Below are 13,565 nucleotides of genomic sequence, written 5' to 3'. Positions count from 1 at the left end.
TTTGGACTGCAATTCCCATCAGCCCCAGCCAGCACAACCTTTCTCCCATCAACCCCAGCAGCACGAGACTGAGGCTGATGGGAGTTGAAGTCCAGAACCATCTGCAGGGAGGCCGCATTGGGGATGGAAGGCTACCCTAAAGGTTATTGTGTGACATGAGCCACCGTGAGCCAAAAGCTGCTTCACCAGACATTTTATTTCTCAGAGTTCAGTGCGTATTCTGCATGAACAGAACATTTTGTTGTTGTTGTTGTTCCCCAAAATAATCAAAGTTCTTTGCCAAGAAAAACCACATGTGATGATCTATATGGACTGTGTGTGTCTTTTGTGTCCACATTTTTGTGGGCTTTTAAGCCTATTATTTCCACAGCCTTAAGGACTAGAAACTTGGTTTTTTGTTTTAAAAAAGAAAGCTTCCCACCTTGGAGATGCTGAATTCTTCCTTTGCATGGTACAGTGGGAGAAATAAGCACAGCTTTCTTGCTGCTGGCCAACGCAATCTGAAACCAGGACCGGACATGTGAGGCTGCCTTTCTCCTCCCATAGGCAAGAGAACGGGAACACTCTGGCACGACCCCAACTAGGATTGCCAACTCTTCAACCAGCTGCTGCAGCACTGCCTTTTAGGAGCAGCTTGGTGTGCAGATGTTGGCAACCGATTATGACTCCATACTGCGAAAAGTGTTGTGGGCTGATTTCTGCAGATCAGAGTTTTTTTGAAAGAACAGAGTGGGTGGGTCCATATTTTCTCCTCCTTCATTTCCAGCCGTTCGGCAGCCCTAATCCCAGTCTCCCCCCTTGCAAAAGTCTCCAGGAGCTTTTTTGCATTGTGCTCTGTTTCATTGCTGCCCCTTGAAATAACATCTGCTCCAATCATCAAAACGCTCAGGTCATCACCCATCCCATCCATTTAAAGCAGTATCATATCACTATTAACAGTCGTGGCTTGCCCCCAAAGAATCTTGTGAGCTGTAGTTTGTTACGGGTGCCGAGGGTTTTTTAGGACCACCCCCACTCCCAAATTCCCCATTCCCAAAGCTACAATTGCCAGAGTGGCTAATCAATCACAGAGTTGTAGAGTTGGAAAACTCCAAAAGGTTCACTAGTCCTACCTTATGCAGTGCAGGAATCACACCTAAAATAAACCCTTGTTCCCAGACAATTCTGGGAATTGTAGCTCTGTGAGGGAGAATAGAGGGTCTTAACTCTCTGCATTTTAAAGGCGAACCTACCATGATTTGCATTTTTCAAAACAAGACATAAGAACAAAAATGCAGCCCCCCCAAAAAAACTTTCACATATCCAAATTCCTGGAGAGTGAGCCCAAATGAATGCTAAGGAACTGGAGGGTGGGGGGATTGGTTTGCTACTGTTATTAAATTTGCCATACCCCTCCATGCCGAAAGAGTCTTCTGAGAAATACGTCAGGGAGAATTGCATGTAAAACTCTGTGTGTGTAAGGAAAGAAATGAGCGCAAAACTCTCTGCGTTAGGTGAAAACGAGTCTCAGATAGCTGTGGGCTTAAAAATTAAATTGCAGAATGACAGGGAAAGTGAACTTCAGTTTGAGGAAACACGAAACGGAGAGAATTTGCCCATTCCTCATGAACGTAGCCGGGCTCCGATCTGGGATTGTATTGCGAGCTCAGCCAGGCCAGAAGCAAAGGCCATAAAATGAAGCACGGAGACCAGTTTGGGGGGCACCTTGGGCCCTCTGGATGTTGCTGCTGGACTACAACTCCAATCAACCTCGGCAAATGTGGCTAACGGCCAGGGATGATGATGATGATTGGAGTTGTAGTTTAGCAACATCTGGAAGGCTCAATGTTCCCCACTCCTGACTTGGAATATGCCTCAAAGTCTAGAGATGGGGGGAAGTGTCCGGGGATCCTTGTCTGAGGGCTCTCTGCCTGCCCGTCTCTTTCCCTGGCCGCCACCCCCACTAAACCCCACTCACCTCACTCTGCCCAGGGGCTTGGTGTGCTGGTACCAGAACTCCTGCGTTCCATCTGTTCCTCTAAGGCACGGAATTGGGACCTTTTTCTGCCCTGGGGGGGCCCCACATACTAGTGGTGGGCGTGGCCAGAGGCGGGGCAACACATGTAAATTAGACCTTTGTACAATAGGGCAGTTTCTCCCCCCCATCCTGTCAAGCCAGAGACCTGGTCAGATTTGAAGGGTACATTTCCAGTCAGGCAGAAACTATGGAGATTCCCCACCCTTGCTCTGGGAGGAGGGCAGATCTTAGCCCTCTGCTCTGTTTGTTATTACATGTGGTGCAAAATTGGGAGGGGGGTGAGTTCGCTTTGAATTACCTCTGCCACTGGCTGGGGCTGATGGAAATTGTAGTCCAAAAGATCTGGAGGGCACCAGTTTGGGGAAGTCTGAGTTAAAGAGATGCCCTCCCCTTAACGGGGAAGACTTGGGAAGGGCTGTAGCTCACTGGTAGAACATCTGGTTCAGTCTCCACCGGTGGATGGGAAAGACCGCCTGTCTAAAAAAACCAACCCCAAAGAGTTGCTGGTGGTCAGTGCAGACCGGGCTTCCCAACCCCCCGACTTCATGGACCCCTTTTGTCGTCACCGACCCCCAACCCAAGGTGAATGAGATAAAGTCAAGAAAAATCGATCTGTAACAAACATTTATTAATCCCCATTGCTAGGAATCATAAACAAAAGGATACGGAGTATTGTTGCATTGCAGAATCATCTTATTAGATGCAAAGATTCCTCATTGGCACTCTGTACATGCTCGTGCCCTTGATTTCTGAGACTCCTAATTCCCACTACAGTCCTACCTTGGTTTTCAAACAACTTAATTCTTGAACGTTTTGGATTCTGAACGCCACAACCCCGGAAGTGATTGTTCTAGTCTGCAAACTATTTTTGGAAGCAGAACGTCTGATGGGTCTTCCATGGCTTCTGATTGGCTGCAGGAGCTTCCTGCAGCCAATCAGAAGCTGCAATTTGGTTTCCGAACGTTTTGGAAGTCGAACGACTTCCGGAACAGATTATATTTGACTTCCAAGGTATGACTGTATAGGCCACAAGTGCCTTTTCTGTGCCTTGGTCTTTTCAGCCCTGGCACAGGCCCACCAACCTTCAAGGAGGGGGTATTGACCGCTTTGAGAACCCCCTCTGCAGACAGTGTTGAGTGAGATGGACGGATGTTCTGACTCGCTGGCAAGCAGCTTCCACCATGCCTTTGCTTGTAACTGGAAAGATGTTCCTGCTTTTAGGTTCAGCTGTCTCGCTCGCCCCAACTTGGGACATTGCTTTCCTTGCTCTCCCTGGGATAGTTTCCCCTCCTTCCTGGTGGAAGTGAGAGGGACTGTTCTCCCCTCGCTTTGTGTGTTTGGCCACATTCGGCCCCATACATTTAAATCAGTGTCATTCCCGTTCACACAGTCGTGGCTTCCCCCAAAGGATTCTGGGAGCTGTAGTTAGTTAAGGATGCTGAGACCCCTCTCCCCTTCCTAGAGCTGCAGTCCTCAGAGTGGTTTAACAGTCATTGCTCTTTCCCAGAGAACTCTGGGGACTGAGCGGGAATAGGGGGTCTCCCCTAACACTGCTTAGCCGCTGTAACAAACTACAGCTCCCAGAATCCTTTGGGGGAAGCCCTGACTGTTCCGAGTGGCATCAAAGCACTGTAAAAGGGATGGTGGGAATGTGGCCTCAGGGATACAGCTCTGGGAATCTGGTTACTGCATCTGTCTCTCTCTCCACCTCCATGCCACCCTCGAGGTCGCTGTATTTGGGACCGCCCCCTGCTACTAACCACCCATGCATGTGCTTCTACTGTCTTTGTGACCACACACCTGACTTCCTGAGCAAGGAGGGAAAGCTCGTATCTTCTCAACACCAAGCCCAGGCGGCCGTATCTGGGTCTCTGTGCCATTGTGCTTCTTCCGTTCATTTTCTTTGCTTTGGTTTGGCCTCCTTCCTGCGGGAGCTTCTGGTTGGACCCAGCAGCCTGCTTCTCTATAACCCAGCTTTCTACATTTGCAAAAGCAGCACAGAAGGTCTCCTGTGGCTTTATCTATTTTGCATTTAAAGCCTACCTTTCTCCTCCAAGCAGCTACACGGTCCTCCCCCTCCTCGTTCAACAACAACCCTGCGAGGTAGGTTAGGCTGAGAAGGAGGGACTGGCCCGAGGTGAGCTTCACAGATTTGATCTCTCTCAGGTCCTAGTCCGACACTAACCACTGCGCAGCACTGCTTGTAAGCGGGTTAGCCCCTCCGCTTGCTGGAACTTCTGGATCTGCTTGGGAGTCCACCAGCGCTGCTTCCCGGGGGTTACGTCTCCCCAAGGCATTTGCCAGTCTGCAACGATGGCGAAGGTGGCACCCAAGTGCCACTGGTGCCAAGACAGCATCCTCTGGCTAGCTTAGCGGTCAGAGGGCAGGCACCTGGAGTGAGGGAAGGGAATAATAATAATAATAATAATAATAATAATTTATTATTTATACCCCGCCCATCTGGTTGGGTCCCCCCAGCCAATCTGGGCGGCTTCCAAAAAAATATTAAAATACTGTAATACATCAAACATTAAAAGCTTCCCTAAACAGGGCTGCCTTCAGATGTCTTCTAAAAGTCTGGTAGGTGTTGTTATCTTTGACATCTGGTGGGAGGGCATTCCACAGGGAGGGCACCACTACCGAGAAGGCCCTCTGCCTGGTTCCCTGTAACTTGGCTTCTTGCAGCGAGGGAACTGCCAGAACGTCAGTGCTGGACCTCAGTGTCCGGGCAGAACGATGGGGGTGGAGACGCTCCTTCAGGTATACAGGACTGAGGCTGTTTAGGACTTTAAAGGTCAGCACCAACACTTTGAATTGTGCTTGGAAACGTATTGGGAGCCAATGTAGGTCTTTCAAGAATATTGGGTGCCAACACAGCCCTGGCTCAGGAAGATTTCTGATAGTGTAATGCAGGGGTGAGAAACCTTTCTCCAGCCTGAGAACCACATTACCTTTGGGGGGGGAATGCTTGGGGTGGGCAGGATTACAGGCAAAAGCAGCAATTAGGCAGCTGGTCCAGGGTACGAGGTGAAGCTGTCCCAGTTTCAGGACGAAACACACTTTCCCTCTGATCATATCTTTCTCTCCCTGCGAACTGCGCCAGCTGAATGATACTGTTTGCTCAAACTCCTTAAAGGACTGCACATGCATGATAGATACTTGATAGATGCTCTGTTTGCATTTGTGCCCCTTGGGTGGGTGGGTGGGTGTGTGGTTGTCATTTCTGATGGCTGAAATAAATGCGGACGGGAGGGAGGGTTAGGCATGCCAAGCCCCAGCTCACCCCCCTCTCCTTTTTGCACGTATTTATGCGCATGCACACACACACACACACACACCCCTGCACGTGCGCCCCCTTCACGGCCGTGTCTCTGTCTCTCTTTCGTCCGCAGGGGGAGGGTTTGCACCAGCTGCGAGAGGCTTTGAAGATTTTAGCTGAGAGGGTTTTAATCTTGGAAACAATGATTGGGCTGCATGGTGAGTAGAGACAGACAGGAGGACAAAATTCCCCCCGCGGCCCCCCCAGGCCAGGAGGGGTCAGGAAAAAGGGGGCCACCATGGGGGAGGCCCCGCCCAGGTCTGTATGGTGATCTGCTTAGGGCGGTTTGCCCTGTTCTTGCAACCTTTTGCAAAATCCAGGGGTTCAATTGCGCCCTTGGCTGGCTACTGGACTAACTCTCTGGGTCCTATGGGGAGCAGGCCTGGCACAATGCATTGAGGGAGGCTCAGCCATGGCACAGTCTCTATGTCAATGGCAATGGTGACATCAGGAAGTGGTTGCACAGGGTCTGCTGCCAGAAGGAGATTCCCCCCCAAAAAACCCCATTTTTTGTTGCTTTTGTTGGCATCTGTCTGTCTCAAGAGACAATGGAGTGCACCTTCAGAGGTGAACCTGAACTTCTGGGTTAGCAGCACCTAAGTGACCTCCCCGGGGCGCAAGCCTGGGCAGTGCGTATGGAGGTCCTAGGCTGCGTAAATGACAAGACCCCCCTCTTGGCCTCGCTGATGTGGTCCAAAGGAAAACAGAGCAATAGGTTTGGCATCAGCTTGGCTGCAGCAGTTGCCAGGAAAAGACATGCAAGGCACCCTCCAACCGTCTTAGGGACTCCATTCTGGTTCTGTGTAGGGTTTACTCCATAGCCTTTTCTTCTCCCAAAGATGTCCCCCAAGGCAGCGGAGGTTTAGGATCAGAGTTATCCTTCTCCTAAATGGGATACCTTCCCAGGTGGACAAACCTCATCTCCCCCTCACTTGCCTCTACAGCACATATAGAAACTGTATTCTGCGCCGTTGAGTTACGGACTTCTAAACCAACTGTTCTTCAAAACATTACAGTAGTACCTTGCTTCTCAAACTTAATCCATTCCAAAACCAAAGCGTTCCAAAACCAAGGCAGCTTTCTCATAGAAAGTAATGCAAAACGGATTAATCTGTTCCAGACTTTTAAAAACAACCCCTAAAACAGCAATTTAAAAAATACAACCCCCCCCCAGCAATTTAACATGAATTTTACTCACCAACGAGACTATTGATCCATTAAATGAAAGCAATAATCAATGTACTATAAAATAAATAAGTATTGCAGATGATAAAAATTTTAAAACTTTTTTTTCCTTACCTGCACTGATGGTAGTCATTGTTTGGATTGGGGGGGGGCTTTTATCCATTTGCGCAGTCACACAATCAATCAATCAATCAATCAATCAGTAGCTGAACTGGGTTCCACACAGTCACAAAAACAAATTAACCGAAAAAGCCTCAAAAACAAAAGTGCAAAATAAATAGCAAAAACAAAAGCGTCAAACTTAATCCATTCCGGAAGTCCGCTTGGTTCGAAAACCAAGGTGCGGCTTCTGATTGGTGCAGGTGCATCGGACGTTCAACTTCTGAAAAGCATTTGAAAACTGAAATACTTATAGGTTTTCGTTTGAGAACCAAGGCGTTTGAGTACCAAGGTGCCACTGTACTACTTTTTGTCATATGTTGAACTTTTACTAGTCACTATGGTAAAAAAAAGGTAAAGGACCCCTGGATGGTTAAGTCCAGTCAAAGGTGGCTATGTGGTTGTGGTGCTCACCTCACTTTTAGGCTGAGGGAGCCGGCGTTTGTCCACAGAGAGCTTTCCAGGTCATGTGGCCAGCAGGACTAAACTGCTTCTGGTGCAACGGAACACCGTGACAGAAACCAGAGCGCACGGAAACGTTGTTTACTAGTCACTTGCTATATAGAGAGGCTCTAAACAACTCAACAAAACTTGTAGAGTGTCATGGATTTCAAAACACATGCAGAGAAAGATTACTCAGTCCGGTGTTAGTTTTATTTGTGCTCATACAATCAGTGGTCATGGGAGAGGAATAGAAAAGGAACTCTCCAAACAGGGGATCCTTAGAGAAAAATGTACAGTGGTGCCTCGCAAGACGAAAACAATCTGTTCCGTGAGTCTCTTCGTCTAGCGGTTTTTTCGTCTTGCGAAGCAACCCTATTAGCGGATTAGCGCTATTAGCGGCTTAGCGGCTATTAGCGACTTAGCGGCTAAAAGGCTATTAGCGGCTTAGCGGCTTAGAAAAAGGGGGGGGAGTGAAAAAAATTGCAAGACTTGCAAGACGTTTTCGTCTTGCAAAGCAAGCCCATAGGGAAATTCGTCTTGCGAAGCGCATCGAAAAACTGAAAACCCTTTCATCTAGCAGGTTTTTCATCTTGCGAGGCATTCGTCTTGCAGGGCACCACTGTACTCAGATAAAACTTAGACAAATTGCCCTCCTTCCTTGTACGGGGATGAACTTTTCTGCTTCTGAGCATGGTTACCAGACAGATAAGATAGAGATGGACTGCAGATCTCAGGAAGACCAGCTCTTCTTACGCTTATTACTCAGTTGAACTTGGTTCAAGGGAGAGAGAGGAGGCCTTTGGGGAACACATTGGAGTGGGACATATTTTCCCCTCAAAAGCATAGCATAAATTGGGGGATATACAGTAAAAAAACCATTCAAAGAATATTGCTAACCAAAAGCGATTTTCCAATCAAAGCACTCAAACGAGGCAGGTGGGGAATCAGGACCAGGGTGGGGCTGGTGTTTTTAGGGTGGGGTGTCAGTCTTGATGCAGATGAAGCCAGTCTGGGCCAGACTCGGAGCTAGCCTCTGCTCAAGGCCACAGAAACGACCCAAAGAAAAGAGAATATGCAGAGTCCCTAAGTTAACACCTGAGGCAAACAGTCCCATAAGCACCACCCTCCTTTTCCTGGCAGCAGAAATACACTACAGCCGTACCTCTGGATGCGAACGGGATCCGTTCCGGAGCCCCGTTTACATCCATAAGCAAACGCAACCCGCGTCCGTGGGTCGCGATTTGCCGCTTCCGCACATGCGCATGATGTCATTTTGACCGTCTGCGCATGCGCGAGCAGCGAAACCCGGAAGTAACGTGCTCCGTTACTTCCGGGTCACCGCAGCGCGCAACCTGAAAATACTTATCCCGAAGCTACTTCAACCCGAGGTATGACTGTACAGAGAACGACCGTATTGCTCACAACCAAGGACTGTTGATGGGGTGGAATCTAGTGGAATTAGACACACACACAAGGCAGATTTTCCCTCCAGGGTTTTTTTCTGTCAAAAAATGCCCACCTCCCTGAATTTCCTACTGCAGAATAGCATCTTCTTGTAGTTTGACTGAGAATCGAGGCTGTGAGATCCAAGTCTACTTTCCCTGACTTGGTCCCCTCCCCAGATGTTTTGGACTACAGCTCCCATCAGCCCCAGCCAGGGATGGGGTGGGGGAAGAAATATGATTCAGTCTGCATTTCAAAGCAAGCCTCCCTGATTTGCAGTGTCCACATCAATGTGTGAACTGAAACACAGCCGTCCTGTGAAATTTGCACTCTTCTGAATTTTGCGGTGCAGTTCTGCTGCTGAGTGATGCATTCAAAAACACATATATTAGAGTGCATATAAAACGAAGCTGCATTATATTGGGGAAAATTGCTTTGCAAAAACCACAATAATAAAACAGAGCAGTCAAAACAGTTTGATTCCCCCGGGTCTCCGATGTAGTCTTGTATTGAATTGCGAAATTTTCAAAGTGTGGGCAGAGGGCTTCAGTTGCTACTACTGAGCATGTGCAGTAGTCTGAGCATGCTCAGTGTGGGGAAACAGAGGTGGTGGGCTTCTGGTGGCTACACCTCCAATAAGGTAGGAGCTCAGTGCCCTCTGGTGGCGGCAGCAGGAGAGAACAGCCACTTGTGCTCCCTTTCAATGGAGACTGCAACTTTCTGTGCAATGCTAGGCTCATTTACTCATAAGTAATTGCCACCCAGTTCAGCTGAGTTTACTCACAGGCAAATGTGTATAAGACTGCAACTGAAATGCTAATAACAACCCTGGATCAGTATAACTGATATTTTAATTCAACCATCAATTTATTAGGGTTAGTTTGCGACAAAAAGGGCTTTTACCAGACCTCAAACCTCCTTGCGTTAATTCATTTCCCCACCTTTCCAGGTGTGTGCTAGAGGTGAGGAGGATGCAGAAAGGTGGAAAGCAGGGCTGTTTCCTGGACTGGGATCTCCATACCCTTCTATCATTTTTCCAATGAAAATAGGGGCATCCTATTCCATTATTATTATTATTACTACTATTATTATTACTATTACAGTGGTACCTCAGGTTACATATGCTTCAGGTTACATACGCTTCAGGTTACAGACTCCGCTAACCCAGAAATATTACCTCGGGTTAAGAACTTTGCTTCAGGGTGAGAAAATAAATCGCGCGGCGCTGGCAGCAGGAGGCCCCATTAGCTAAAGTGGTGCTTCAGGTTAAGAACAGTTTCAGGTTAAGAACGGACCTCCGGAACGAATTAAGTACTTAACCCGAGGTGCCACTGTATTATTATACCCCAGCCATCTGACTGGGTTGCCCCAGCCACTGTGGGTGGCTTCCAACGTATATAAAAACATAACAAAATATTAAACATTAAAAAACTTCCCTATACAAGGCTGCCTTCGGATGTCATCTAAAGGTTGCATAGTTACCTCCTTAGCTCAGGGGTCGCATAACTCCATACCCTCCAGCATTTCTCCAATGAAACGTGGGACATTCTAAGGAAAAGAGGGACATTCTGGGATCAAATCAGAAACCAGGACAGCTTCTGTAAATCTGGGCCTGTCCCTGGAAAACAGGGACACTTGGAGGCTCTGCCTCTCAGAAGAGATACCTCTTTAAGTTGGGAGCAGCATGTAGATTTAGACTCCCATGTCCTCCAACCTTTCTCCAATGAAAATAGGGATGTCCCATCCCATAATGATCATTTTACTATTTATACCCCACACATCTTACTGGGTTGCCCCAGCCACTCTGGGCAGCTTCCAACATATATTAAAATATAATTAAACATTTTTTTTAAAAAAACCTTCCCTATACCAGGATTGCCTTCAGACAACTCGGGAGTCATTTCTGCATCATTTTTTCCAAGGAAAATAGGGACATCTTTAGGAAAAGCAGTACAAGGATTAAACATAAACTATTAATTGATATCTGTCAGAGCTGCCTCTAGGTCCCAGCTCACAGAGGACCAACGCCAGGTTGATGTAATGTACAAAAGTCTTTATTGAAGTTTAGTTTCCATTTCAACGCCAGAGCGTGCAGCCCTACGTCTTAGACCTTAGATCGGCGAAGTCCCGTCTGAATCACCTCCCCTTCCGCACCAGTTTAAGATCCTAGCCCTGCTCCACCTTCTGCGCTGTTCTCTCCTCCTCTGGGTCCTCCTGCCCACCGGGGCATTGCCCTTTCTGGACTCCTCCGACGCTGAGTCGCTTAGCTCCTCCCCCTGCCTCCGGCGGGCTTTAGGACCCGGTTCCCAATCCTCATTCTCTCCTGTCCCGCGCTCCTGTACATTTGAACTTGTTTCTCGCGCCAACCCAGTGACCTTTCTCCTAACCGTTACACTGCTTCTATCACTGCTTCCCTCTTCCGTGACACTGGCCGGATCTGACCTCCCCTCCGTTGCCTGACTCTCCGATGGAGGCGTGGTCAGCTCGGCCTCGTCTCCTCTCCCTGGTGGGGAAAGCACTGGCCCCGATACCTGGGACTCTTCCCCCCCACTCTGCTCTGGTGGGGAAGCTGGTCCTGATTTCCAACTACTGCTCTGGGAGTCCCTGCTGCCCCCTTGCTCCTGGGGCGTTCCCCTTGGGAACCCCCTGCCCCTGGCCACTGGCGCCCCCTTTTGTGAATCTTCCGATTCACTGGAGAGGCTCATGGAATCCCTCGGACCACTGTCCCCTCCTACGCTCTCCTCGGATTCCTCCCCTTCGCTCTCCATCTCCCCTCTTCCCTGTGCCTCTGCTCCTGAGCCCCTGACAATATCAAAGAAAGAACTGGATTTTCCCTGCCAGATTTGGAACTCTATTATGAGGCAGCCTGTCTCTCCTGGATCAGGGAATGGTGTACACTACAAAATACAGACCTTCAATATCTGTTTTTTTTAAAAAGATATTTATTAAAGTTTTATAGACAGAAAAAAGTTACAGAATAAAAGAAAAAAGAGAAAAAATAAAAAGGTACAAAAATACAAATGAAAAATACAAAATACATGAAAAATAGATGAAAAATAGAGAACAATTAAAAACAGATCAATCTTTTCATGTCTTATATTTCATTTACTTATTTCCCTGACCTCCTCACACCTCCCTTTTTTGTATTCCAGTTCACATGGTTAATTCAGCAAATGCTTTCCCTCTTTGTTTTTATCTTAATTCTATATCTTAACATATTATAACTTTATATTTTTGTCTGATTATCAATCCATTTTTACATATTCTTTTAACCTTGTTGCTAGAGCCGTTTCATTTCAATCCAACATCATTTTAGCATTCATTAATTTTACAATGTTCAATATCTGGAAGGATATGACAACCATTATGACAACTGGGATGGCTTCTCTAAATCAGGGACGTCCCTGGAAAATAGGGACACTTGGAGGGTGGACTCCAGCCTTGCGAGACCATCAGAACAGTTCTGATGGCTCAGGCTAAGGGAAGCCCATCTAGTCCAGCATCCCACTCTCACAGTGGCCAACAAGATGCTCCAATGGGAAGCCCCACAAACAGGACATAGGTGGAAGAGCACTCTGCCCAACTGTGATTCCCAGCATCTGAGATTCAGAAACATTTATTGCCTCTGACAGTGGAAGCCATTCCGGCCAGTAACTACAGTGGTACCTTGGGTTAAGAACTTAATTCGTTCTGGAGGTCCGTTCTTAACCTGAAACTGTTCTTAACCTGAGGTACCACTTTAGCTAATGGGGCCTCCTGCTGCCGCCATGCCACTGCTGCACGATTTCTGTTCTCATCCTGAAGCAAAGTTCTTAACCTGAGGTACTATTTCTGGGTTAGCAGAGTCTGTAACCTGAAGCGTATGTAAGCTGAAGTGTCTGTAACCCGAGGTACCACTATACTAATTGCTTGAACCTCTGAGTGTGCCTAATCCTCTTTTAATGCAATCCAAGTTGGCGTTGTCACAACCTCCTGCGGGAGTAAGTGCCATAGTTTACCTCTGTGCTGCCTGAATGAGAACTTTTCTCTGTCCTGAATATTCCAGCAATCTGTGTTTTTGGGTATCCATGAATTCCAGCGTTTACCAGAGAGGGCGGAGGAACTTCTGCTTTCTCCGTGCAAAGTGAGAGCTGTTAGGGAGTGATGGATGGTGAAACCTTCCATTGGCATCCTCTGGATCCATTGGGTGAATCAGTATATGCCTTAGTGATTCTGGAGGTGCCTGTTCCAATAATAATAATAATAATAATAATAATAATAATAATAATAATACTTGTACCCCACCCATCTGACTGGGTTGCCCCAGCTACTACAGAGAACAGAGGTCTACCAATGGGAAGCTTTATTATATCATATTTATTATATTTTGTTATTTTATTTTATTTCCTTCCAAAAAAAAAACCCTTCCTGCATTGCAGGGCATTGGGCTAGATGACCCTACAATTCGATAGTGACGTTAGCTACCAGCACACAGCTCCTTTTCTGTGTGAAACTTTGAGAAACAGAACCACCCCTCCTTTTTAAAAAGGCACAGGCTTTTACATACCCCTGATCCCCATAAGTAAAGAGTGGAAAACCCTGTATCGTGTCTTTCCGGGTCTGGGGGAATTATCACCTTTATATCTTCTGAGCCCCCTGCCCAAATTCTCCGCCCGCAGTCACACACCCCTCCAAAGATTCCCGATTCAGATCCCTTTCCCTCTCCACCCTTTCCCCATAACGAGGGTGAATGAATTTCCGCTCTGCTCTTCTCAATCTCCCATCAGGCCATTAGCTTACGAAGCTTCCTAGAGCAGCAGGCCCAGCTGAAGCTCTTGTCTAGGAGGGTCACCTTGCTGGAAGCTATCATCTGGCCAGGTAACAACAGAGGGGGGGGCTCCCCCTCTCTCCCTCTCCCTTTTTCCCTAGCATGCTGCATTCACCAATGCAGAGAGCCCATGGCCAGGAGGAACCCCCCCCCCCACTTTGCTTGCAGACATGGGCTTTCTCTCCTTCCCC

General features: G+C 47.7%; 1 protein-coding gene across 8 annotated transcripts in view; it reads left to right on the top strand.

Moving 5' to 3' along the window:
• Positions 1-13,565, top strand: part of EMID1 (EMI domain containing 1) — a 69,316-nt gene that overhangs the window by 53,156 nt on the left and 2,595 nt on the right. For 2 of the 8 annotated variants that reach the window (XR_014559080.1, XR_014559081.1), the window contains exons 15-16: positions 5,410-5,494; positions 13,334-13,424. The exons of 2 other annotated variants lie outside the window; for them this stretch is intronic. Coding sequence is in view for 4 of the 6 variants with exons in the window: in XM_083717397.1 (XP_083573523.1) it covers positions 13,334-13,424 (91 nt within the window). In the remaining 2 variants the exon portion in view is untranslated. The remainder of the gene's footprint in view (positions 1-5,409; positions 5,495-13,333; positions 13,425-13,565) is intronic. 4 more of the 8 variants (XM_083717397.1, XM_083717396.1, XM_083717399.1 and 1 more) reach the window with 2 other exon arrangements.

The sequence above is a fragment of the Podarcis gaigeae genome (genome assembly GCF_964106915.1).
Source record: "Podarcis gaigeae genome assembly, chromosome: 16".
In the NCBI taxonomy this organism is placed as follows: Eukaryota; Metazoa; Chordata; class Lepidosauria; order Squamata; family Lacertidae; genus Podarcis; species Podarcis gaigeae.
Note: the sequence above shows the minus strand (reverse complement) of the source record. Positions and strands in the feature narration are given on the sequence as shown.